Source organism: Chenopodium quinoa, unplaced genomic scaffold (genome assembly GCF_001683475.1).
Source record: "Chenopodium quinoa cultivar QQ74 unplaced genomic scaffold, ASM168347v1, whole genome shotgun sequence".
Taxonomy (NCBI): Eukaryota; Viridiplantae; Streptophyta; class Magnoliopsida; order Caryophyllales; family Amaranthaceae; genus Chenopodium; species Chenopodium quinoa.
Genome location: NW_018744113.1, coordinates 3,174,618 through 3,199,346, shown reverse-complemented (window position 1 = coordinate 3,199,346; position 24,729 = coordinate 3,174,618). Strand labels below are relative to the sequence as shown.

The 24,729-nt window shown below is 34.0% G+C and overlaps 3 protein-coding genes across 5 annotated transcripts; 1 reads left to right on the top strand and 2 right to left on the bottom strand.

Moving 5' to 3' along the window:
* Nucleotides 1–446: 446 nt before the first annotated feature.
* LOC110692446 lies at nucleotides 447–4,958 on the bottom strand. The gene is made up of 6 exons (XM_021869440.1): nucleotides 4,320–4,958; nucleotides 1,979–2,576; nucleotides 1,549–1,768; nucleotides 1,311–1,444; nucleotides 1,072–1,219; nucleotides 447–891 (listed from the first exon to the last, which is right to left on the bottom strand). The coding sequence occupies exons 1-6, from the start codon at nucleotides 4,956–4,958 to the stop codon at nucleotides 447–449; spliced, it is 2,184 nt and encodes a 727-aa protein (XP_021725132.1).
* A 692-nt stretch (nucleotides 4,959–5,650) lies between these two features.
* Nucleotides 5,651–6,409, bottom strand: LOC110692445. Its single transcript, XM_021869439.1, has one exon. It carries the CDS (start codon nucleotides 6,407–6,409, stop codon nucleotides 5,651–5,653), a length of 759 nt encoding a protein of 252 aa, XP_021725131.1.
* Nucleotides 6,410–18,379: 11,970 nt separating this feature from the next.
* Nucleotides 18,380–24,253, top strand: LOC110692510 (E3 ubiquitin-protein ligase MIEL1-like). Of its 3 annotated transcripts, none has more exons than XM_021869540.1 (12): nucleotides 18,380–18,889; nucleotides 18,974–19,061; nucleotides 20,018–20,074; nucleotides 20,169–20,201; nucleotides 20,305–20,358; nucleotides 20,647–20,690; nucleotides 20,969–21,009; nucleotides 21,159–21,241; nucleotides 21,336–21,427; nucleotides 21,513–21,582; nucleotides 23,017–23,094; nucleotides 23,518–24,253. In XM_021869540.1, exons 1-12 carry the CDS (start codon nucleotides 18,840–18,842, stop codon nucleotides 23,638–23,640), a joined length of 813 nt encoding a protein of 270 aa, XP_021725232.1. In that variant the 5' UTR covers nucleotides 18,380–18,839; the 3' UTR covers nucleotides 23,641–24,253. The 3 variants fall into 3 exon arrangements, with proteins under 3 accessions (XP_021725232.1, XP_021725231.1, XP_021725233.1); XM_021869539.1 differs by having other exon boundaries at nucleotides 18,382–18,889; nucleotides 20,305–20,382; XM_021869541.1 differs by having other exon boundaries at nucleotides 18,383–18,889; nucleotides 20,305–20,382; nucleotides 23,053–23,094; nucleotides 23,518–23,640.
* Nucleotides 24,254–24,729: the final 476 nt, after the last annotated feature.

Below are 24,729 nucleotides of genomic sequence, written 5' to 3'. Positions count from 1 at the left end.
CATTGACCACCCATACCTGCTGGATTTCAATAAATTCGAAAAGAGCATGAGCAATTGATTCCACCTCTACCCCACGCCCATCACAAATCGCATCCGAGGCAATATGTCTTCGATGAAGTTCATGTTTTACAGCTAAGCTACCTTTACAAGCAAACCAAGTAAAGTGGCACAACTTTGGAGGACCATCAATACCTCATATAAGACGCTAAACAAGATCGTTTGAGCTTCCTATATCGTTCCTCATCTGGCAGCCCCTAATTTTCCCAGCCAGTATGCTGTTCTCACAGAAAATTACCATGTTTGGTAGGCCACCAGAACTTAGCATCATTTGGCAGATTTAGAGCTAAAGGGATTTGCATAATGTGGTCACATACCTCATCTGAGAACAATTGTTGCAGCACCTCCATCTTCCATTCACCACATTGTTGATCAATTAAATTTGCAACTCATAGCTCTGTGTCGAAATTGGTGTCATGAGTAGGAATCACATTTCCGGGGATCCAAGAGTCAAGCCACACCCTAATATCCCTTCTATTCCCTACCCTCCAACTAAGATCATCCAAAAGCAGAGCCTTGCTGCCCCATAAACTCCTCCATGAGTATGATGGGTCATGACCACGGTAAGCCTCCAAAATTGAACTATTTTTGAAGTAACGGGCCTTGAGTATTGCATGGAGCAACGGATTTGGGTTGTTGTAGAGTGTCCACATTTGCTTAGCTAAGAGAGCTTGATTAAACACTTTGAGATCCCTAAATCCCAAACTCCCCATCGATTTTGGTTTACCCAAAGAATCCCAGTTGTGCCAATGCATTTTCCTCGTAGTCTCTGTAGACCCCCACCAAAATCGAGCAAGTAATGCATGAATCTCATCAATCAATGTCTCTGGAATTCTGAAAATACTCATCATATAAGTCGGTATCGCCTAGGCAACCGCCTTAATCAAAATTTCTCTTCCGAGTCTAGATAGGAGCTTCTATTTCCACCCTTGGATTTTCCACCAAATTCTCTCTTTTAATGCGGCAAAAATTGCTTTCTTCGATTTCCCAATGAATGTTGGGAATCCCAAGTACTTTTCATGTTTATCAACTTCTCTCACCCCCAAAATATCCACAATTTCACGTCGTCGGGATTCAATTACACCTTTGCTAAAGATCACATCTGTTTTTGTCAGATTGACACTTTGACCGGATGCTCTTTCATACTTGCTAATAATGTCAGCTATCAGCGAGCACTCACTAACAGTAGCTTTAGCAAAAAGTAAGCTATCGTCGACAAAAATTAAATGAGATACCCTGGGGGGCTCCCCTACACACTCTTGCCCCATGGATTAATCTATCATTCGCAGCCTTGGACAACATTGTCGAGAACGCATCAGCAACAATGAGAAACAAATAGGGAGATATAGGGTCACCTTGTCGAAGACCCTTTGTTGGGACCACATAGCTAGAAATTTTCCCATTAATTTTAAACGCAAACGAGACACTTGAGTACTTGACAGACAATCCATAATCCTTCAAACCCAACTGTCGCAGAACCCTATTTTATACATAACTCTTTCCAGAAAACCCCACTCAACTCTGTCATATGCCTTGCTCATATCCAATTTCAGAGCTATTGACCCATCTTTCCCTTCACCCCCTCTCTTCATAGCATGAAAAATCGCAAAAGCAATAAGGGCATTATCAGTAGTTAGCCTTTTCGGGATAAAAGCACTCTGATTGATGGAGATAATTTTATCGAGAAAAGGCTTCAGTTTATTCGACAAGACTTTCGAGATAATTTTATATACAACATTGCAGCAACTTATGGGTCTAAACTCGGCCACACGTTTAGGGTCATCACATTTTGGAATTAAAACCACACAAGTCTTATTAATTTCATTCAAGGTCAATTCCCCCCGTCACCAGTTCTTCACAAAACAACAGATATCATTCCCAACAATATGCCAGAAATTTTGATAAAATAAAGCATGCATACCGTCGGGGCCCGGGGCCTTATTTGGGTGCATCTGGAACAAGGCAAATCTAATCTCTTCTATAGTAGGCTCCTCACACAAGCTCTCATTCATCACGTCTGTCACATTATTGTCAATGCCCATAAGAGCAGACTCAAAATCCGTGGGATTACAAGTCTGAAAAAGAGTGGTGAAATATGCAGCAATGGTCCCCTCGAGCTCCTCTTTTTTCTCCCTCCACACACCGTCGATTGCTTGCTTTTTGATGAAAATATGCAGTGTTTTTATCCCCGTCTCTGAGATCATTTGCCCTAGCGTGGCAAACCAATATGATTCCTCCATTCTATGAAGCTCATCAAGTTTACAAGACAAGGTGCGGCATTGTTCTAGCATATTGGCATCCGAATCCATTTTCTGAACTTCTTGGAGTCTGCCTTCTGTTTTTTTAATGTTTTTCTTCACGTCACCAAAGCGGTGACGTCTCGACCAAGAAGATAAGCTGCCAGCACACATAGCAATTCGGCCAGCAACCTGTGAGCCTATACAACCGGTCCAAGCTAGCCTCCTCAACAACCTTCTCGCACTCTTCATTAGATAGCTGACAGGGTAAAGTCGTATCCCCTAATCAAAAGTAAATACCTAAATCCTCTAACTAAAGTAGATAGGGAAGTAGGGTCGATCTCCACAAGGAAACAAGTCTTTTTACTCCTAATTAATTATTATAATCTAAATTATCTAAGTAACCAATATTTATGTTTGAGAATGAAACTAAACTACAAAGAATAGGAATAGGGAGAAAACAATATATAAAAGGATGTAGGGCATAGGTTCACCAATAAATAATACTCCAGGGTAAAACATAGTAATCAATCATTGACATTGCATAAATAACATGATTAACAGGCTTTCGCAATTTATTAATCAACATAGATCTAACAGGCTCTCGCAATTTACTAGATCTAGTTCTTATTGAAAATAGCCTTTAATATCAAATTAACATCTACTCAATTCATCAATTTAATATTGCTATACTTTTACAAGCCGCAATTGCAAAACATTAAAACAATCCAATAAGAAATTATCATGCAATACCAATAATCAATAATAGTCAATCACCAATGCATCAGTTAATCAGATTGTAAAGGGCTTTCGCTACGTATTACAATCACATAATTAATTTACCGGTATTAAATCTCATCTCTCGAATCTCGACTTAACCATTTATAAATTAATCTGCCTATTGAAACTAGACCTAAACATTAATTCTCATCTCTCGAATCTTGAATCAATATTGTCAAACTCATGCATAAAAGATAGGCCTAATCTAGTCACAGAGCATTAAATCAATCAATAGGAAATTAATCTAGCATTGATAATTAACAACAATAAATTACCCCTTCATATTATTTATTAGATCCCCATAAACCCTAGAAATAAAACTACTCACACATAATAGAAACTAAACTAATCAAAACAATTAAATAAAGCATAGTTAAAGCAAGAATTAAGATAAAGAGAAGAATAGTATAAAGTATAGGTAAACAAATAAAAGAGCCAAACTAAAACTAAATAAAACTAAAGTATAAACCAAATTAATAAGAAGAACCCAACTCAGAAAACTAACTACTGAATCCTTTTATAAGGAAAGTAAGGATGGCAAATCCCACTTAAACTAAAATTACTACTAACTAAGATAAACTAAGAAAAAGAAAATCCTGACACAACTAAAAGTCTAAAACTAAGAAATTAACTCTTCCAAGGCCTACGTACTCGGGCTTTGTTTGCATCAAGCCCAGCAGACCAATAGCAGCAACAAAAGCTCCACTAATAACAAACAATTCCACAAACTTAAACTGCACTTGCGGCATACTCGCCCGATCGGGAACTGGGCCTTGGATTTTAACCTTGCTCACTTAACAATTAGCCTTCAATTAGCTTGGTCCGTAATTCTTGCGGTAACTTTGAACCTCTTTTCTTTAGCTGAGCCCTTAATCACCGAATTAAATTTCTCTAACTCAGCCTTGGGCTAAAATGTCCGGTCATAAAATACGATCCAACTCCAATATCTTTGTAGTGGCTCAATAAGCTCGGGAATTATCATAATTCCGCAAATTCCTACAAAATAAAACCATTCTCTACAAAAACACTAGACAACGTATATTAGTAATAAAAATAGCTCCGTGGAGCTCAAATAAGCACAAATATGACCGTGAGACGGGGAATAAAATATATATAAAATAGACTCATCAATAGCCACCATGGTTCAAATTTGAATGATTTTCCATTTCTTCCGCGTTCATAATAATTGATTGTACTCACTAGAATTGGGGCATGATCCGGCCTATAGATTGGGAAGTGGTGTACTTTGAAGTGTGGGAACATATTACACCAAGCACCATCCGCAAGAAATCGATCAAGCCTCTCCCTCTTCCACGTTGCCATGGAGTTACCCTTCTTCCAAGTGAATATGCTGCCCTTATACCCCAAATCCCTCATTCCACAATCATCTATAGCATTTCGGAAGGCATCTATAAGAGACTCACTACGGGGAACTCCACCTTCCTTCTCCTCTAAGCTCAAGATCTCATTAAAGTCTCCAAACATTACACAAGGAAGATTACTACTAGCTTTGATTCTTCGGAGCATTGCCCAAGTGAGATGTTTATTTTCTTGTTCCGGCCACCCATACACCCCAACCGCCCTCCAAGAAGGATTATTCTCATGATCACAAACATCTACAATAAAGTGGTGGATTGAATAGGAACTCACATTCACCTTCACATCCCTCCACCAAAAGCCCATACCCCCAGAATTACCTCTACTACTAACACAGATACCATCAGTAAAACCACATCTATTCCAAACTATAACCAACTTATCCTCATCAATCATAGTTTCCATTAAAACGACTATATTTGTCTTCTCTCTCCGGCACCAATCGTAGAGAGCTTTAACTGTCCAAGGGTTGCCAAGCCCTTGACAGTTCCAACTCAATATTTTCATTGCTCTTCGAGGGGTTGGATTACACCACACCCCTCTACTTGATTTACCCCGTCACCGGCAACTGAGTTATCATGAGCTTTTATTATTTTTGATTTTTTGGCAGAAAGTTCCTCCTTATCTTCTCCACTACTCCTTACTTAAGCCCCTCTCTTAGACCCCACACTGCTATTATTTAAGTGATTGACATCACCCATCACAGAATCCCCATCACCATTTCTCTCCACTCTCTTCCACCCCTTTTTCCCATTAGTGTTTTTATTTTTGACTAACAACCCTACACTCACATTTTTATTAAGTTCAACATCACAAGGGCTTGGCCCTTCAGTATTAGTAATCACGCCCCCTCCCCTTGCCCCCTTACAAACACTAACTGCTTCCTCACCCCTAACCACATTCTCAAAATTAGCACCATCTATCATTGCTTCCACTTGACTATCAGCATTCACACTTCTTGGACGAAGAACAAGTTTTTGAGAATGTTCATTCGTCACTAACACCAATCGAGCTTCTCTCTGTCGAGGGCTAGTATCACTATCATCAGACCTTGGCGACGCAAATTTGAGTTTCCTAGCAGCCCCAACCGGACCTAATTTTATTGCATCGGGATCATTATATAGTATTTTGCGACCACCTTTGTTTGAGCACAACTTATCATAAAACTTTTTCTCCATATCTCTGGAAGCTTGAGTAGATTAGGTGATTTTCAATGGAGAAGCTCTCATCCAAGGTCCGTATTGGTATACTACTTCAGCCTTTGTACCTTCCTCCGTTTCCTTCTTTTCGCATTCCTTATCAGTGTGATCAAGGAGACCACAATAATAGCAAGAATCAGATAGACGCTCAAACTTGATATCAATCCACTTCGGCTTCGAGCCCCCTGTTGCAAGAAATAGGCCCCTCCTCAACGGCTTGTGAACATCCACCATCACCTTAATTCGAACAAATTTGCCCAAACTAAGTGGGTCTGACTTATCTAGTTCAAGAAATCCACCCAGAGAGTCACCGATTTCCTTCAATACACCATGGCTTCGTTTATTGAACGGAACATCAATGAGTCTTACCCACATAGGATTTCGGTTGATTGTAATCTCAGACGGTTGTTCATTACCATTAATCTCCCCGAGTAATAGTAATTTATCATCGAAAAACCACGGCATGCCATCAACCACTTGCTGCTTGTCATCTTCACTAGAAAATTGAAAGATAAACAGATTTGTATCCAACATCTTGATGACGATGTCATCATTCAATCTCCACACATTAGCCAAGGTTTTTTTCATAGCATCAACATTAAAAGGTTTCACAGTACACAACTTCTCAACGAGCGCCATACGAAGTTGGGATGAATTGTTCTCATCAGTCGTAACCGCAGGAGGTAGAAACCCAATCACAACATTCTCATCCTCTGTCAATTGAAGTTTCTCCCATTCTTTTATTAAGTCGTCAGCCATTCTCAAGGTAGAACAAAAAATGAATTGAAAACCAGAAATCACAAGGTATTAGTTACTGAAAAATTCACACGAAATTAAGGCCAACAAACCTTAGGCAAGGACAAGAACCCTAGACCAAGGACGAGCGGTTTGGGGGGGGGGGAGGGGGTTTGAATCAAGCAAGTACTCGACAAAGATAGTTATATACACACGGGTGTTAACAATCATCAAATGAAGGACAAAAATTAATTTAATGGGTGCACGGTGTACCTGGGTGTATATAACACTTTTCATACTCATACTTGTAACACCCCAATAATTCTCCCTTTTCCAAACCACTTACTTTAAATAAAAATAGAGGAGAACCATTGGCATGTTACCGCCACGTGTTAAAACGTTAAGGCTTTATCAAAGTATTGCAGCGGAAATCCAACTTAAATATTAAAATAATATAATTTAGAAAACCAATAAGTCAAAGCTTACAAATTGGAACCATAAAGGCCCTTATTAAAACCAAACCAATATTCCGAAATCCCAAAACATAATTAAATTAGTAAAACATAAATAAGTTCAACACAAATAACGAATACTCTCAATCACACCAATCCCTTGACAATGCGTATGTCAAATCCCCGAACTTCACATCATCAAGCTAACCTGTGCAATATTGCTCCCCGATAATACAAGTGTAATAATTGGATCATCACAGGGTCATTGAAAGGCGAAGGCCATGACCAAAAGAAAACACACAAAAGCACGCAATCAGCAAAGCTGAGTACATACAAGCTACAACGCACAAAATCTAGCATGCTCAACTAGTTAAAGTAAATAAATATACAACTCGAATTCATTAATCAAGACTCTACACTTAAACAATTCAAACGACTCAACATACTTGCTAATAAATTCCAAACACTTGACTCTTTATATTTAATTTAATTAATTTAGTTGGAGTAAGCAATAGACGAGGTTGTCCAATCCACCAAATCATTTTGGTCCCAAATGATCATTTAAAATAAAAGTTTAGCGCGATGCAAGAATGGGCGCGACTCCATTCTCACAAAGTTAGTCTAGGATCCCATCTAACTTTCATTATAAAATAAAAATGTAAATACCAAAAGAGAAGAGGACATGTTGATCAAACAAGCCTCGAAAAGCCACGGGCTACCACCGTGTACCCCAACCCATAATTGTCAATACTCTAGAAGTGCACGCTTTCCAGAGTTTTATTGCTCATCCATGTTTCACTTTACGTGATTACAATTTTAATTAATAGCCGACTCAATCAAGAAGACCATACATAACAATCATACATCAATTCACTTTTAATTTTATTTAGGACAATGGTGATCACATCACAAATTGACCTTTAATTCCATTAAACTTCCAAATTATTCAAAATTGTTGAACATAGTCAACCCACCTAGCCATTTCGGCTTAATCCACTTTTACTCAACATACTAACAAGTCATGCTCGAGTAATAAAATAAATAACAACCTTATGGAATAATTAATAAATTCACTCCACTTAAACCATTCAATTTCAATCCTTTAATAATCCAAATGTGGTTAACAAACCGATCCAATAAAAATATGCATGTATCAACATTCCATACAAACAATTAATCCAATATAATTCAACATGTTTGCATCCATAATTCCATACAAACATAATCAATTCACCAAAACATGTCTCATAAACATAAGCACATGAATTAATTAAATGTATAACCAAACAATTTTCATCCAAGTGTTCTCTAATCATGAAACTAAGTTCTTTTCTTTGGTACCTAGACATGATACTACTTACAAAGAAGTAGACATGTATGTACCTCATATAAACAATCCTTTGTGCCACTTTTAATCACTTAAAAGTCTCCTAAGAAATAATCACTTCCTAGAAAACAAGCAACAATAATAAATTAATACTTAACCAAATTTCCAGCAATATAATTTAGATTAAAACTCCTTAAAACTTCATTAAAAACATGTTTTTATGGTTAATTATGCATTAGAAATACAATAGGAACAAAAGCCCCAATTTAATTAGTCATAAGAACCCTAAAATCCCAATTTAAATAAATTGAAACCCTAGGTTTTAAAATTATAAAATCTGAAAATTATAACAACAATTATAATCTGAAATTATTAGTTTAAAACATAAAAACATGATTTTGATACTAAAAATATAAACTTTATACTATAAAATCAAAACCCAAAACTAATTATAAACATTAAGCATAAAAAAACTTCGTTAAAAATCAAAAACTACCCGAAAATCATATTTAAAGGCTGAATTTGGCCACGAGAGTGTAGTGCTCACTACCAAAGTAGTGAGTCTTTCTTAAAACATTGTTTCCACATGGAAAACACTCCTTTCTTGTCAAAATCGGATGAGTTCAGAACCTGATTGGGATTAAAACCGGATTAATATTAACGAACCAAAATCTAAACATTAAAACACGAATTTACGTGTTCAAAATAATCTGGAATTAAGTTAAACTAATTAGTAGTATAATCACCAAAATTTCAAAACATCATTACTATAAAATCCCTAAATCGATTGTTCATAAAAACCCTAAAATCATGATTTTCAATGATTAAAAACCCTAGGTTATTAAATTTACAAAATCTGAAAATTATAACATTTATAAAATCTGAAATTATAAAGTTTAATCATCAAAATACAATTTGATACTAATTAAATTAATTTCAAACAATAAAATCAAAACCCAAAATCAATAATTATAATTACACAAATTAATAAAACAAAGGAGAAAGAAAATAAGACTAACCTTTGTGTGGGGAAATTTTTGGGGATGTATGGGGTATTTATAGGAGAGAGGGTAGTAGGGTAAGTAGGGATATGGGGATTTGCGACTATTGAGACTAATGTTTTTTGCGACGGATTAGCAATTACATACGAGACCAAATTTTTGCGACTACAAAACTAATTATTTGTGACAGATTAGCGACTTAGCGACTACTGAGACTAATGATTTTGCAACTAACCAATTAGTCTCTAAACCAAATTTGCAGTCGCTAAATATTTGAGACTGACTATCAATATTTGAGACCATAATTAAGCGACGACCAATATTAATCACAAATAAAAAAAAAGATACCCACGCATAAATTCAAATAACCAAAATGTTAATTTTATTTAAATATCCAAAATATAATCAATTTTGTATCAATGTATTAAAAAACAATATTTAACTCATATGACTAACTGTTTAAAAAGTCACCTCCCGTATAAAAAAAGCTACTTCAAATAAGAACTAATGACAATGTAAAAGACCAGTTGTTCATAAAATTACCACCAAGAAAATAAAAATCACTTAGTTGTATCACAAGAGCGGGTGACTGTAGGCGTAGGAGGCTTACAAGGACGGTAACATTGTTTGACAAGTGATGTCATTTCCTGCAATGTTTTTTCCATAGCTAATTTTTCCTTCTTCCATGTAGCTTTTTCGATCTCATGATTTTCGACGAATTCCTTAGCATATTTTAAGCTCTCTGCCGCTATTTTTTGGCTTTCTTCTACCTTGTTATGGTTTTCTTCCGCCATCTTCTTTAGTTCTTGAACTTGAGAGCTTAATTGAGAAATCATGGAAGGAGTGGAAGATGATGCAGTAGATTGAGAAGTAGGATTTCTCTTGTAATACATTTGTGAGGCACTCCCTAAACCATAGACTTTTCCTTTCTTTTGCCCACCTACAACATCCAAGTAGACTTTGTCGGGGTTTATCTCAATTCCTTTGTTCTTATATTCCTCAAGTTTTTCCATATATTATCCCTGCATTAAGATATGTATTAGTAACTATAATCTCAAATGTTAAAACTTAAATAAACTAAATACATTTTTAAAAAAAAATTTAAAATAAAAAATGCAACACTTATAACAAGATAATTTATGTAAGCAGTTATTAGTAAAAATTTCGACAGAGTCTCCTTTGTAAATTGAAGAATTCCCTCCTATAGGGTATGGCTTCAAAATAAACCTGTTTCAATTCACATTATGCCACACCACATTAATCATATGATTAACGCCGGCAAATCATTCTCATCCTCCAACTCAATCACACAAACAAATAAACAATCCATAATATCTCCAAACATTAACTACCACATATTTTTTTGTAATCTTAGAAAAATATAGAAGTATACTCATACCATGACTTTTTGAGACGTGTCACCCATCAATTCAACTTCATCATTGCCCACACAAACAGAATGAGTGCTCTCATAGACTTCAGCAGCAGCAGTTGGTAAAATTCCATCCTTTTTCTTAGCCTTGTATTAGAAGAAGTTGTTAGCACTAAAAAAAACAAAAAATAGGAGATCATAGACTACAGAGCAATTGTAATAAAAGAAGTTGTTAGCACTAAAAAAAAAAAAAACAAAAAATAGGGGAACATAGACTATTGAGCAATTGTAATAAAGACCAGTTATAGTCATCTCTATTAGTGGCTAAAAAGTTTCTACTTGCTTCTATCTTATATTAAAAATCATAAGTTTGCTGCTAAAATCATACACTTACCATTTTTTTAACCACTTGAGGAGTAGATACGCTACCTTGGCGATATGTTTGGCCAGATAACTGATTATCTCTCGCTTGGTTAGAAGGTTTCAGAAAATCAGGATGCTTACGCTTATTTATGAATTCAGCTCGAACAGTGTCAGTCATGAAACTAACTTGCTTATGGAGAGCCATTTTGTAAACTTGGTTCAATGTGCCCCTAAGTCGGTCCCCAGCTTTTTTGTCAAATTCTCTCCTAGCCTTAGCATAGAACTTGGGTCTCCAAGTATATGTACGCTGCATATAATTAACATGTAAAGTTTATGATTTTAACTCAAAATAGCATATTATACAATAAAAAAATCTCTAACTTTTTTTTACAAGTACTATCATTAATGCAATTTAGGATTGTATTACCTTTTGTAGTATGCTTGTATATATAATGAAATTGGACCTAAGAACCTTTTATTTCTGATTTATTTAACAAAAAGCAGCCCAACTCCATATTGTTTTCATAGTATATCACTAGTTCTGAATAGACAACAGTTGATATTTGCAGCATCCTTTATTTATTAGTTAACGAAAATTGTCAAATAACTTTGCCTCCGTTACCGATAAAAGCTCAACAAATCAAAAAACTGACTTTAACAAGTAAAAAATCAAGAAAATACAAGTGTTTCAACCAAGGAAAGCAAACATCCCTTGATTGATGCATGCAATTTCTGCAATACTCAGGTACACCCCAACCACCCAATACTATTTTTTCTATTTATTTGCACATTCCATTATTTGGATTTTGGAGCTCTTGAAATGAGCAAATAAACTGAGTGAGAGAGTTCTAAGAGCAAACAAGCAGAAAATATTATTGAGTATTTGAGTCATTGAGTGTACATAGAGCTAAGTACACCCGTGTGTATATTTGAGCTTCTAATTGATGTAATAGTAAACTGAGTTCAAATTTAATCAGAAATCTGAAATCCTTTTCCTTTAATTATCTGTCAGATTTATGACTGATTAACCAACATTGTTGGTTTGTGCAGAGCAAGCAATTATATTCCTCAGATACTCTAAACCCCTAAAGATCCAAAACAACAAAGGGGAACACTTGGGGGCGGGGTCTTGGTTTATAAGGATTTAAACCATGCCAGATGTTAACTCTATGCCAACCATTAAATGTAGAAGTCATGAAAAATGAATTAATCTGCAAAAAATTCAGCTGGATAAAAAAAGCATCCTCTCAGCAGGAAAAGAAGATTGTTTTGTCCTCAATACACCAACCATCATGACAAATGCAATAATAATTTATATTTTAAATATATACCTTATTCACAACTGGCCAACTGGTTTATGAATGTATAGGCTGGACACTAAGCACTTTAAGTAGAGCATATCCTTCAGCTTGAGCTATCATATAACTTTCTAATTGGAATTATATACATATATATATATTATTCCAATTAGAGTTTAATCCATGGTTGTGACCTTTTTATTACATACTTTGAACTATAACTAACTCACTCAAAGATTTCATAATCAAATTACCTCAATAAAATTTTAATTGAATTTGACTCTCTATCTGGCCTCTTCTGCACCGTCATTGAAGGATTTTTCACACACTCAAACTCGGGAACTCTATTTATGCTCCAGTTTCTTGTAGCTTTTTTTTTTGGGTGTTGTTCGAGGGTTTAATTGTAGTGTCATATAATGAATTTTCTATCTTAATTATTTTCTGTTTGGATTTCTTAGATAGTACTCATAAATGACTAATATGAAGTAAGAGCTGAGATTTGAGAATGGTGGATGGAGTCATGGAGGTGGTGAAGGGGAAGGTTGCAGAGGAGAGGTGGAGGAGCAATAAGCTTATGAGTTTCCCAAAAATATTGTGCATGTTCTCATTATTTGTGCAGACAAAGGGCCCACATTTAACTACACTTGGGTTTAAGTTAGTTTACTTTCACCGGAAAAGGGATTTGAGGTCCTTCAAGGTGAAAATATAAGTGCAAGGTCCATAACTGTGAAAAATATAAAATGTTAGGTCCCAGTGTTATACTTAACTCACATTTGTTAACAAACGGAGGGAGTCCCACAATTGAGTAAGCAACTCATGTATATGATTATTATTTATAAGCCATCACATTTAAACCAATAAACACCACCAAAATATAGGGCGGAAAAAAGATTTTCGGAAAGATAGTCCATTCTTTCCCTAATAGACATCATATATTGGCTGCATAGCACTGCAATATCAGCACAAAAATCTATTACTCTACTTGTTTTAAAAGTCTGTGACTTAACAATATAGTCGGTGCCTTTGAATTTTAGTCCATGAAAAAGGGAATTAACTATAACAGACCTTACAGGACCATTGATTTCCAAATAAAATCATAACATACTCTTTAATGTGATATACTACACATAAACAGACAGACAAATACAAAGACTGCAACGGCAAAAAATGCTAAGACTGAGAAATAAGGATGGACTAACATTCAGGTTTGCTCGGATTCTCAACTTGCTATTGACAGAGTGAAGCAAGAAGACTCAATTAGAGATGCTAACATGTTACTTGCCAAACAATACAGGGACCTGCTTGAGGTGCTACCTAGTGTCCAGATCAGCCATGAACCTAGAAGATGTAACAAGGCAGCTGACCTTTTGGCTAAGAACTGTAGAGTTAGTGCGACTAATGATTGTAACCTGCTGTCTTTAAACTCTTGTCCTAACTTTCTAGCTGATGTTTTATTGGAGGAAAGACCTCCCTAACTACTCTGTAAACCTTTAAACCTTTTTATTTTTAATCTAATCCCCAGCTTGCATAAAAAAAAAAAAATTCTAAGACCGAGCAATAAATTGGTTCCCAAATGCCCATTCCTTCCATTTTGGTAAAGCTTCAACCAATACCAGCCACTAAAGTATGGAAGATAACAACAAGGAATGCTGATAACAATGTGACATATTTTGATTCATGACCCCACAGAAAAAGACAATATGCTAGTAAGGGTTGTTTTCCTTGAAGTTTTGAGAAAGAGGTGAAAACACTGATGAATCTCTAAGCTTAATTGTAACTCTTATGTGAAGACAGTATGTAAAAAAAAAAAAAAAAAAAAAAAAAAAAAAAAAAAAAAAAAAAAAACAATATTTCTGGATTCGCAATTGGCAATAGAAACCAAATTAAAATAAAAAATTGAACAAAAAAACTCAATGATAACCCTAAAATTCGCAATTCCTAATTCTAGTTACTTACTACGTATTATTTTCAAGAATAACCCCTTATAACCCATAAACATAATCGAGAAATAATATTTCCTAATTCTAGTTACTTAATTCATATTATTTTCAAGAAATAATTCTCGCTTATGTGATATTATTAGATTAAAACCAATTTGCAATTCAATCAATAATCAGATTAATATCAATTCCCAATAGAAACCCAATTAAAATCAAAAATTGGACAAAAAACTCAAAGATAACCCTAAAATTCGCAATTGACATAATGCAGTAAGAGAAAGATTGAATGGAAGGTAGGAAAGGGAAGAACGCGTACTTACCTGGGTGAAGTAGTGGTGGCGCAACGGCAGCAGAGGAAGACGACGGTGATGCTTGATTTGTAGTTCTGAACCTTCTTTTTTTTTTTTTTTTTAGGAAGAGTATGATAGTTCTTGTTTTTGACGGTGAATAAGAGTATAAGACTGATTGATAATTCTTGTTTTTTTGGCGGCAATAAACTTTTTTTTTTTAGAAATAAGGGTTTTTTTTTTATTATACTAAGGGTTTTTTTTTTTATTTCTTTTTAATAAATATTAAAAATAATAGTTGCAAATTATTACAAGAGCGTCGCAGATTAGCGACTGCATAGCAACTATTATAAATTCGGTTGCAAATTTTGTGACTACTCGTCTTTTTCCGTCGCAAAAATATTTTTTGCAACTGATTATTATAGTAGTTGCAAAAATCAGTCGCTAATTAACTACCGCATAGCAACTACTGCAAATTCGGTTGCAAAATTTGCGACTACTCGTCTTTTTCAGTCGCTAAAATTATTTTTGCAACTAATTATTATGGTAGTCGCAAAATTCCGTTGCTAATTCACCTTTTTCTTGTAGTGAATCATGTTCCTTTTATTTCTATTATTTTTCTAACGATTTTATATTGTTGGATTTATTGCTATATTGCTTCCAATATTAATGTTTATTCTATTATATTTATTGATCACCATATTGCATGTTTAAAGGGAATATGTAATTAAAAATCACGCTTAATAAGATAATTTGGACAACCGGTTTAGGTTCCTTTTTAATCTTGTTATTAAATCAAAGTGGTCACAATATTTTAAAATTATGTGTTGCATTAATATTCAACCAATTTAGCTTAATAATAGTTTGGAGCAAATTAAATCTTTGTTTGCATGCCTTTGAGATCACAGGAATAATTTTCACAATAAGAATCGAGTAGAGGCCAATACGGGCGAATGTGACTCCATGACTCACTTCGTAACATCATCCCCGATCCTCCTTTCGTGGTTCCGAACCATATGGAGTTAGTAATCTCATGGATTATGAATGGGGTGTAACCTTCACGGGTCAATCGTTGTTGCCTATCGTTGTCCCTTTTTGTGGTTGCCTTATAATGATCCGTGAACGGTTTACAAGTTCCTTAAAAACTTGTTGGCGGCTCCCTACTTTCCTTGTCCCTAATCGTGTCCCTAATCGTTATGTCAATTCCCACTTCCTGTGAGTGCCAAGCATATTCACAACATGCTTTAACGTAGGCGCACTTCGAACGACGCCTACACCAATTGTTAGAGCTATCACAGCGGAAATGTGGCTTCTACTAGATAATATGAAACCGATATCTCACAAAGATAAATAATATTTTGGGATAGACAGATAACCACTATATAGGAAATAATAATTGTAAGAAAATAAACTTTTCTTAAACTAAACTTTTGATGTGAATTACAATAAATTAAACTAAACTTTTGATTGTTACCCGAATGTATATAACAATCTCTTTATTTCTCCCGACAAATAAGTGATAAATGATAAATTGTTAGTTAAACAGTGTTACACTTTCAACGACTTATACTACCAAATAAGCAAGTGATTGACAAGCACAAGTAGGGGTGTAAATGAGCCAAGCCGAGCCGAGTACTACCTTGTTCATGTTCAAGTTCAATTAACTTAGGCGAGTTCGAGCATGATCCCGAGCTTTCAAGCGAGCTCAAAAATATGTTCAAGCTCGGCTCATTTAGTATACTATATGTTCGCAAACAGCTCGTGAACGACTCATTTATTAAACGAGTTTATTATAACCGAGCGTTTCATGCATGAGTTTAGTAATAAACGAGCTTCTCTAATAAACGAGCTTTGTACTTTGACATTTGAAAATTTTAAAAAGTAGCATAATAATTAAATCCTAATTATAAACCTAACAATTAAATCTTAATTATTGAAAAACTTAAGAATTAAATAAACAATTGTGAATAAATCAATTCATGAATATAAATAAACGAGTAGTTCACAAACATAAATTAACGAGTTGTTCATCATGAACTTATCTGAACGAGCATATCTATGTTCGTGTTCAAGCTCATTTATTAAACGAGCTTCAAAGTTTGTTCAAGCTCGGCTCATTTATCAAATAAACGAACATGAACGAGAGCTTTCACTCGAGCTTGAACCCGAGTAGTTTATTGATTGGCTTGGTTCATTTACACCCCTAAGCACAAGGTAGATCGAGCAAACTACAACAAGCCAACTCATCAATCAATTATGACAAATTAGTAGAATCACTAATATGAAGCTACACAAGGATCTAGAATTAGGCAATTACAATAATATCAAAGGTTATAAATAACGGGGAAATGTTAGGGGTACAAGGGATCCAACACAACCAAACAACAAGCCAATTTAAAACACGGAGGGAGTATGGACTTCTACCACAAAAAAAAAATTCACAAAATTGTTTTTTACTACCAAATATTTTAAAAGTTTTATTTTAAATTACCACAAAAAAAATAAAAAATTATTTTTTACCACCTGCCACCAAAAACCTAACAGAATTTTTTAAATTATTTGATTTTCGTGCCAAAGATATGGTCTTTAGGGGTTTTGGGGGCATGTAGGTCACTTGGTCCTTTGGTTCCAATTTGAGGTCAGAATTGACAAAAAATGATCAGAAGTGCTTCCTTTTGTGTGTTTAAAAATACCTCGATTTGCGTAGAACGCGCAAAACGAGGTATTTTCGATCATTTTTTGTCAATTATGACCTCAAATTGGATCCGTAGGTCCAAAATGCCCCCTAAACTTATGAGCAACATGTTTTGCGCACGAAAATCGAAGAACTTTTTTAAACCGTTAAATTTAACGGTTTTATTGACGGTAGGTGGTAAAAAAACAATTTTTAGAAATTATTTGGTGGTAAAATAAAACTTTTAAAATTTTTAGTAGTAAAAAACAATCTTGTGATTTATTTTGGTAGTAAAAGTCAAAAATTCCTTTATTTTTATTTTATTTTTCCTTTTTATTATCTGATATAAAAATTCAATATTTGAAATAAAAAATTTAATATCCAAAGATCAATATCTAAACATCTAAAATTCAATATCTAATCTAATAACATTTTTAATATTTGACATCATTTCCTATTTAATGAAACACACACCTATCTATCTATCTATACTTTTATTTTATTTTTTATTTTTTTAAATATGATCTATACTCAGCATGTAAGAACACATACAAACCACAATCAATCATACGTTACCACAAATCACTTACATAGTTATATGTCATACGTCACCTCTTTTAATATTTACTTTTTGTATTCCCATTTTAAAATAATTATTTTAAACAAAAAATTTAATGTTCAAGTTTTTAGGCATGCCATAACTTGCAAATTTGAGTAAGAAAATAAAGTGTTCCATTTCCATTATAATATAATAAAATAATAGTACGTCTTTTCATCTCCTAAACTTAATAAAGTAATGGTAAAAAAAATGAAAAAAGTTTAACTAAATAGTGCACATTACATAAACATATGAAGTACAATAATTGGAGTTAGCATCTTTATTTTAGGGCTTTTTTCTTTCCTGAGTAATCATGATTTTTTTTTAAAAGTTTACTTTATTTTTACAACTATTTTTTTAAGTGAATTTATTTTGGTGACCCAATCTGAATTGACCCAACTCGAATTGGCCCGATTTGAAATTAGTGTTAAAAATTGACCAGACCTGTACTAACTCGACCCAAACTTACCCAAAGTGATGACCCAAATTCGACTCAAAACCCATTGAACTTCACACTACTCGAATTGACCCGACCCGAATCCAACCTAAATGACCCGTTTGCCAGGTCTTACTAAATCATGGGAAATTATGACATTACCTAAGCATGACTCAAAAACAGTTGGTTAAACGGTTGCTTGAATCAGTGATCGCTTGAAGCAGTGATCTTTCCTTTCCGTAAAATAACTACAGAGTACTCTGTAATTCTGTACATTTCCATTTATGGCGCCACCTTACACTTCTGTCTTCTTCCAAATTCTTTTTCCTTTTTTAGCAACTTGCAATTGGCATCTCCCCTCTCTTACCTGCCACCCCACCCATATCTTATCCAATCACATCATCTTTCTCCTCAATCAATGCATATAATATTTAATAATAATATAATAATGATGTTTCATTTTTATATTTTTTTTGTAAATCTGATGAATATTTATTTTATTTTAATAGCAAATGTCCATTGTTTCTTGATATTCACAACCCCTTTTCTTCCTTCCAATTTCATACTCTATTATTCATTTTTGGGTTGTTTTGAGTTACCCAAATAATCCAGATTCATCCCCTCAATCTTTGGAGAATTTTTGCCCCTTTTTTGGATTGAAAAACCATCTATTTTTCTGGGTTTTTCTCCAAATTTTAGCAGATTTATGGAGGGCTTTTCTAATGAACGCTTCGATTTTGGGAGGATGGGTTATGGGTATTCTTCATTCCTCTTTTAAGGCTTTGTCTTATATATGTTTTTGTTGTTTTAATTTGCTTTGTTTTCCCATTTTTTTTCCAGATGTCAGCATTACAGAAGAAGGTGTTTGATTCGAGCTCCGTGTTGCAACGAGATCTTTCCTTGTCGCCATTGCCACAACGACGCCACTGTAATATACTTTTGTTCCCTGTTCTAATAATCATTTTCTTCACGTTTTATTGTTTACTGTATGTTGTTTTTTAGAGAATTATTGGGTATTGTATTGATTTACATAATGACATATAATTGCAATGTGACATATTTCTCGTTTTAGTGAGGTTCATATTATTTTGTAGATCAACTGTTTAGTCATATATTGCAAACTGTTTGAATTATAATATTATCATTAGCAAACAGTTTAAAATCTTGCAAACATTGCAATTATATATTTATATGTCACAAAAGCTCACAGGTTTTGATTGGCAATTGGGTAAGGGTCAGTTCTAGTTACTAACTAATAAGCTATGTTACTTGGACTCGAATAGCCATATTCGTCGCGGATACGTGTCCAAGTATCTGACCCGGCTATTTTGTGAAAATTTTACATGATTTTGAACTAAAATGAAGTGTCTTAAAAGTCCCACCAATGTCAGAGTGTCAGAGGGTCTGACATGGGTACGTGAGGTGAAATGATAGCTAATAAGTCTTGCAAACATTGCAATTATATGTCACAAAAGCTCACAGGTTTTGATTGGCTATTGGGTATGGGTCAGTTCTAGTTACTAACTAATAAGCTATGTTACTTGGACTCGGTACCCATGCTCGTCACGGATACGTGTCCAAGTATCTGACCCGGCTATTTTGTGAAACATTTCCATGATTTTAAACTAAAATGAAGGTCTAAGTGTCCAACCTATGTCTGAGTGTCAGAGGATCTAACATGGGTACGTGAAGTGAAATGAAGAGTCCGAGTAACATAGCTAATGAGTCTAGTATATTCGAACTTAATTTTTGGGTTTAACTTTGGTGAATGTTTCTCATTCTTTTCGTCTGATGATTCAAAGGGCAATAGAGTATGAAGTTTGAAATAATTTTGAATTTTCATTATGTTGCTAATTTTTACTTGTCTGTGGAAATGCCTCTTAGAACATGTTACGCAACCCAATGGACCGGCATGAACTTGATCGACATGATGTTAAGCAAGTATGTTGATCCCGAGAGCTTATTTTTTTCTTTGATTGTGTATTTTAGTACCCGTTCTGCATTATTGATTTGCTTTCATGCTCTCATTACACAGGTTGTTTGTGCTGTATGCGACACAGAACAACCAGTAAGTAGTACTGATAGTTCAGTTTGGCTACTTCAATCATGTTCTGTAACTGCATTTGGTTGCATAAATGTGGTGACTGATGTTTGGTTATCTGTAAATTCAGGCGGCTCATGTTTGCACGAATTGCGGTGTTAATATGGGGGAGTACTTTTGTGAGGTTTGCAAGTTCTATGACGATGATGTAAAATTTCTGGAGCCTTTAGTATAAAATAATGGTTCATTCTTTCTTTTTAATGATTGGTGTATATTGTGGTTCATAACTTCGTGACTGTTTTGATTGATCTACATATAAAGCCGAAATTCTAAACTGTTGGAAGATTTTCTACTTAATGACTAAGAATATCGACTAGAAAATCTGTGAAAATTTTGCTCTTTAACTCTGGAAATTTGCATTCTCTGCATCAGCTGAGACTCTCATTTGATGATAGTTTTTTTATACTTACAGGTTGATAAAATGCAATTTCACTGTGATGATTGCGGGATTTGCAGGTACATTGGCAACTGTATATGAATGTCAATATTTGTAATTTTATCACTAGTTATTTATCTACAATTGGTTGTTTGAGATCAAAGATTTAAAGCTAGTTAATATATTGATTTAAGAGATTTTGAGGTGCATAGTGAGCATTTGAGCAATGCTAATAGGCAAGTTAAAGTTTTCAGATAGATACATTTTCGGATACCTATGTTGGTTCTGTGTATCAGATTTTGTCTAGAAGAAAAGCTTTTGCACTGCAGCTAAATGTAATTGAAAATTTTTGAACCAGGGTTGGTGGCCGTGAAAACTTCTTCCACTGCAAGAAATGTGGTATTCTTTATTCCTACTCTATCATCTAAGTTCTTTGTTTCATCATTGGACTTTTAGTAGTTTTTATAGCTAGGAATTTTATTGCCTCTTTTGCTGCTTGTATAAACATTTTTCTGAAAAGCATCGTTTATTACTGAACATCATTCCAGGATCTTGCTATTCTGTGGCGTTACGTGATAATCATTTGTGTATAGAGAACTCCATGCGCCATCACTGCCCCATATGCTATGAGGTTTGTTGATCATCCTTTTTCATTGTTCTGTTTATGATTTGTTTGCCTATAGAGAACAGTAATTGATCTTACTTTGTTTTCTTGTCTACATTAGTATCTTTTTGACTCGCTTAAAAATACTACTGTCTTGACTTGTGGGCATACTATGCATTCTGATTGCTGCGAAGAGATGTTGAAGCGCGATAAGTAAGCATGCTTGCATCCTCAGAAAAAGCTGATTTGTGGGGTGTTTTTGTCCTAGGAAGGGTCTTACATTTCTTTAATGTTGCAGGTATTGCTGCCCTATATGCTCAAAATCAGTTATTGACATGTCTAGAACCTGGAAGAGATTAGATGAGGAGGTAAGCATGCTAACTCCTTGATTATGCAGTAAATTAGATCAATGACATTGACACCATGAAATTTATGTTCTGGCCTCCCTACAGATGTTACTTACATTTTTCGGATTAGAATCTGTCTTAGGTAGCTTAAAAAATCCTCTAGAAAGGCTAGAGGGATCCAGTAGAAGGAACTATATGGAAAAACCATATTATGCCCTCCATCTTCTGTTTTTCTCACGTTTCTTCTATGGCTGTTTTGATAACACTACTACAAAGTATCTTTTGACTAAAATTAACTCTATTCTCACCATATATTGCATCGACTTTTACTTTCACTCTTTTCACATACACGTTCTTTTTTTCTCTCTGTCCACGTAACTGTTCTTGATATCCATGCCCAACCGTAATGTATTAAACAATTAGGAATAGAGGGAGTAATATATTCTTATCTTATATATATAAATAAATGTTATTAAATCAGTTGTTTCTAAAGGGAGGGCTTAAACATGTCTTTGTGGACATATGATCATCATGAGAATTTGAATCGCTTGGTATGCTGTCGTTGAATTTTGTTTTATGTACTGTTAGTAAGCCAATTAGATAATTATTCATGACTCAGAAGGCAAACCATGACTGTTTCCATTTGTATTTGATGAAATTCAGCAGTTTAAATAGCATATACTTGTATATAAAATGAGTAAAAACATCAAGGGTAGCAATTTTGTATAACCGAATGTCCCTTCAGGCCTGAGTCCAGGTGAAGTGATTGATACAATTGAATATGCACAAAACTCAATCTTATTAGTCGATTAATAAGCTGCTTATTAGGGGCTGACAAAATTTGTCTAATTAATCTTTGCTTTCATGAATTCAGGGCCTGTTCCGATTGACTGAACTCAGCTGAACTGAACTGAACTTATTAATTAGTGATTTTTAACTACGGATTAGTGATCTTTGATTATTTATTAATTATTTATTACTATACATATGTGTATATACAAATGTACATATTAAAATATTTACGAAAAATATACTATATAATTATAATTATAAAATGTATGGAAAATATATTATAAAATGTATGGAAAATATATTAAAAACTTGAAACCTCTAAACATTTTAAACACATATACTATTTATTATTATTATTATTATTTATTGATGATTATTATTATTAGTATTATTATTTCAATTATTATTGTTATTATTATTATTATTATTGTTGTTGTTGTTGTTGTTGTTAATAATAATAATAATAATAATAATAATAATATTATTATTATTATTATTATTATTATTATTATTATTATTATTGTTTTTGTTGATGTTGTCGTTGTAATAAGAGGTTAAAAGAATGAAATTTGGCTTTATATCATTAGCAATATCATTAGACATAAAAAAAAGAGCTGAGCTGAACTGAACTGAACTGAACTGAATTTCAACGGAACAAAACAGGCCCTTAGTCTTGATAATTGTTCTTTGCACATCCAGATTGAAGCAACCACCATGCCGGAGGAGTACCGCGCCAAGAAGGTATTGCTACCCCCATCTTTTTTGATGTATTTCCATGCATTGATTGATTCTGCGACTGAAATAAAGAATGATGAATGAGTGATAATATGTTTTTTCATCAAGAATGCTTGTTTCAAAAAGAATTCCTGTTACACTTTGCAAATCTCTCAGCTATCTTACTTTTCTTTAATCCACAATTTCTAATTAATTTAATGGTGATTGTTTTTCAACATTTAGTTTGGAGCTCTGTACTGATCCACCTGTTTTCATGCTATTATCACCTGGCATGAGTGTGTCATGGCCATAATTTCTCACCTTCACTTTTGCGAAAGTAAATTAATAGATGATGTAATTTTGAGAACTAACTCGAGTCTAAAAGAAGGGGATTCTTGTATAAAAACTTCAATATCTTATAGATGGTGATCAAGAAACTTGTTTCTGCAGGTTTGGATTCTATGCAACGACTGCAATGATACAACAGAGGTTTATTTCCACATACTAGGCCAGAAATGTAGCCACTGCAAGTCTTATAACACCTGTCAAATTGCGCGTCCAGTCCTTCCTTAGAATTGTTCAACATACGAATCATCTTGCCTTGGCTGCTTTTAGTATGGATGATACTCATTTTCCCTTTCTTTCTTCTGTGCTTCAATCATAGTGCAAGCTAAGTTAATCACTAATTTGCACCATTCATCATGATTTGGACTAATATCATTATATGTTACGGCAGAAGCAAAACTCAACTTTTTTTTTCAACCTGTAAATGAATTCAAAGGTAGACAGACATATAATGATGTAAAGATTTGTTAATGCTTATTGTTCACAACTTACTTCCCCTTCTAACACAAGACCGTTACCTTTAATTGAAGAAAAATTCTTAACTTTGAGGCAAAGTATAATTTTGGGAGGCAAAATTATCCATTTTCGAACTTATTTGCTCCTATATGAGTTATCTTTTACTGAAAATTGAACTTTGTTTCATGTTAATCATTATATGTGCTTCAATCATTGTGCAAGCTAAGTTAACCATTATATATTTATATGTTATCTTCATGTTTTAAGCATGGTTTAATATAGAATAATTTGAGTTTGCCTTTAAGATTGACTTGATAAAGCGTATTCTAACCTTAAGCACTATAGTTGACGAACCCAAAAAAAAAAAAAAAAAAAAAAAAAAAAAAAAAAATGCCATTAAGACAATATAAAATATTGGGGTGATTGCTAGTCAACTTTATAATAGTATTTTGCTTGGACAATTGTTAAAAACTCCCCTAATCTTTGTCATTCAATATTGTTGTCAGAAACTACCTAATAAAACCTAGATTTCATGAGAAACTACATAATAAATAAAATAAAATAAAAAATTAAAAGAAACTACCTAATAAATAGGGTTGTTCATCGGTCCAAGGCCGGATTGGACCAGACAACCAGGATCGGGCCAGTTTGGATCGATTTAAGAATTTTTATGAAAAAATCTAAATTTTATATACTTCCTCCGTTTTCTTTTACTTGCAACACACCTTTTAGGCACACAGTTTTAGGAGATGATTAGTGAGGGTAAACGAGCGATTTTATCAATATATTATTTACACGAAGATTAGAATAGGGTTAAGTATCGTTTGTAAAAATTATAATGAATAATTTATCCGTTTATAT

Coding starts and splice junctions, on each gene's coding strand:
- LOC110692510 (XM_021869539.1), top strand. CDS start 18,840: ATGGAGGGCTTTTCTAATGAACGCTTCGATTTTGGGAGGATGGGTTAT. Junction 20,075..20,168: donor ATCGACATGATGTTAAGCAA/GTATGTTGATCC, acceptor CTCATTACACAG/GTTGTTTGTGCTGTATGCGA. Junction 21,428..21,512: donor GAGATGTTGAAGCGCGATAA/GTAAGCATGCTT, acceptor TTAATGTTGCAG/GTATTGCTGCCCTATATGCT.
- LOC110692446 (XM_021869440.1), bottom strand. CDS start 4,958: ATGAAAATATTGAGTTGGAACTGTCAAGGGCTTGGCAACCCTTGGACA. Junction 1,220..1,310: donor AATCCATGGGGCAAGAGTGT/GTAGGGGAGCCC, acceptor GCTCGCTGATAG/CTGACATTATTAGCAAGTAT. Junction 892..1,071: donor GAAGTTGATAAACATGAAAA/GTACTTGGGATT, acceptor GAGTATTTTCAG/AATTCCAGAGACATTGATTG.
- LOC110692445 (XM_021869439.1), bottom strand. CDS start 6,409: ATGGCTGACGACTTAATAAAAGAATGGGAGAAACTTCAATTGACAGAG.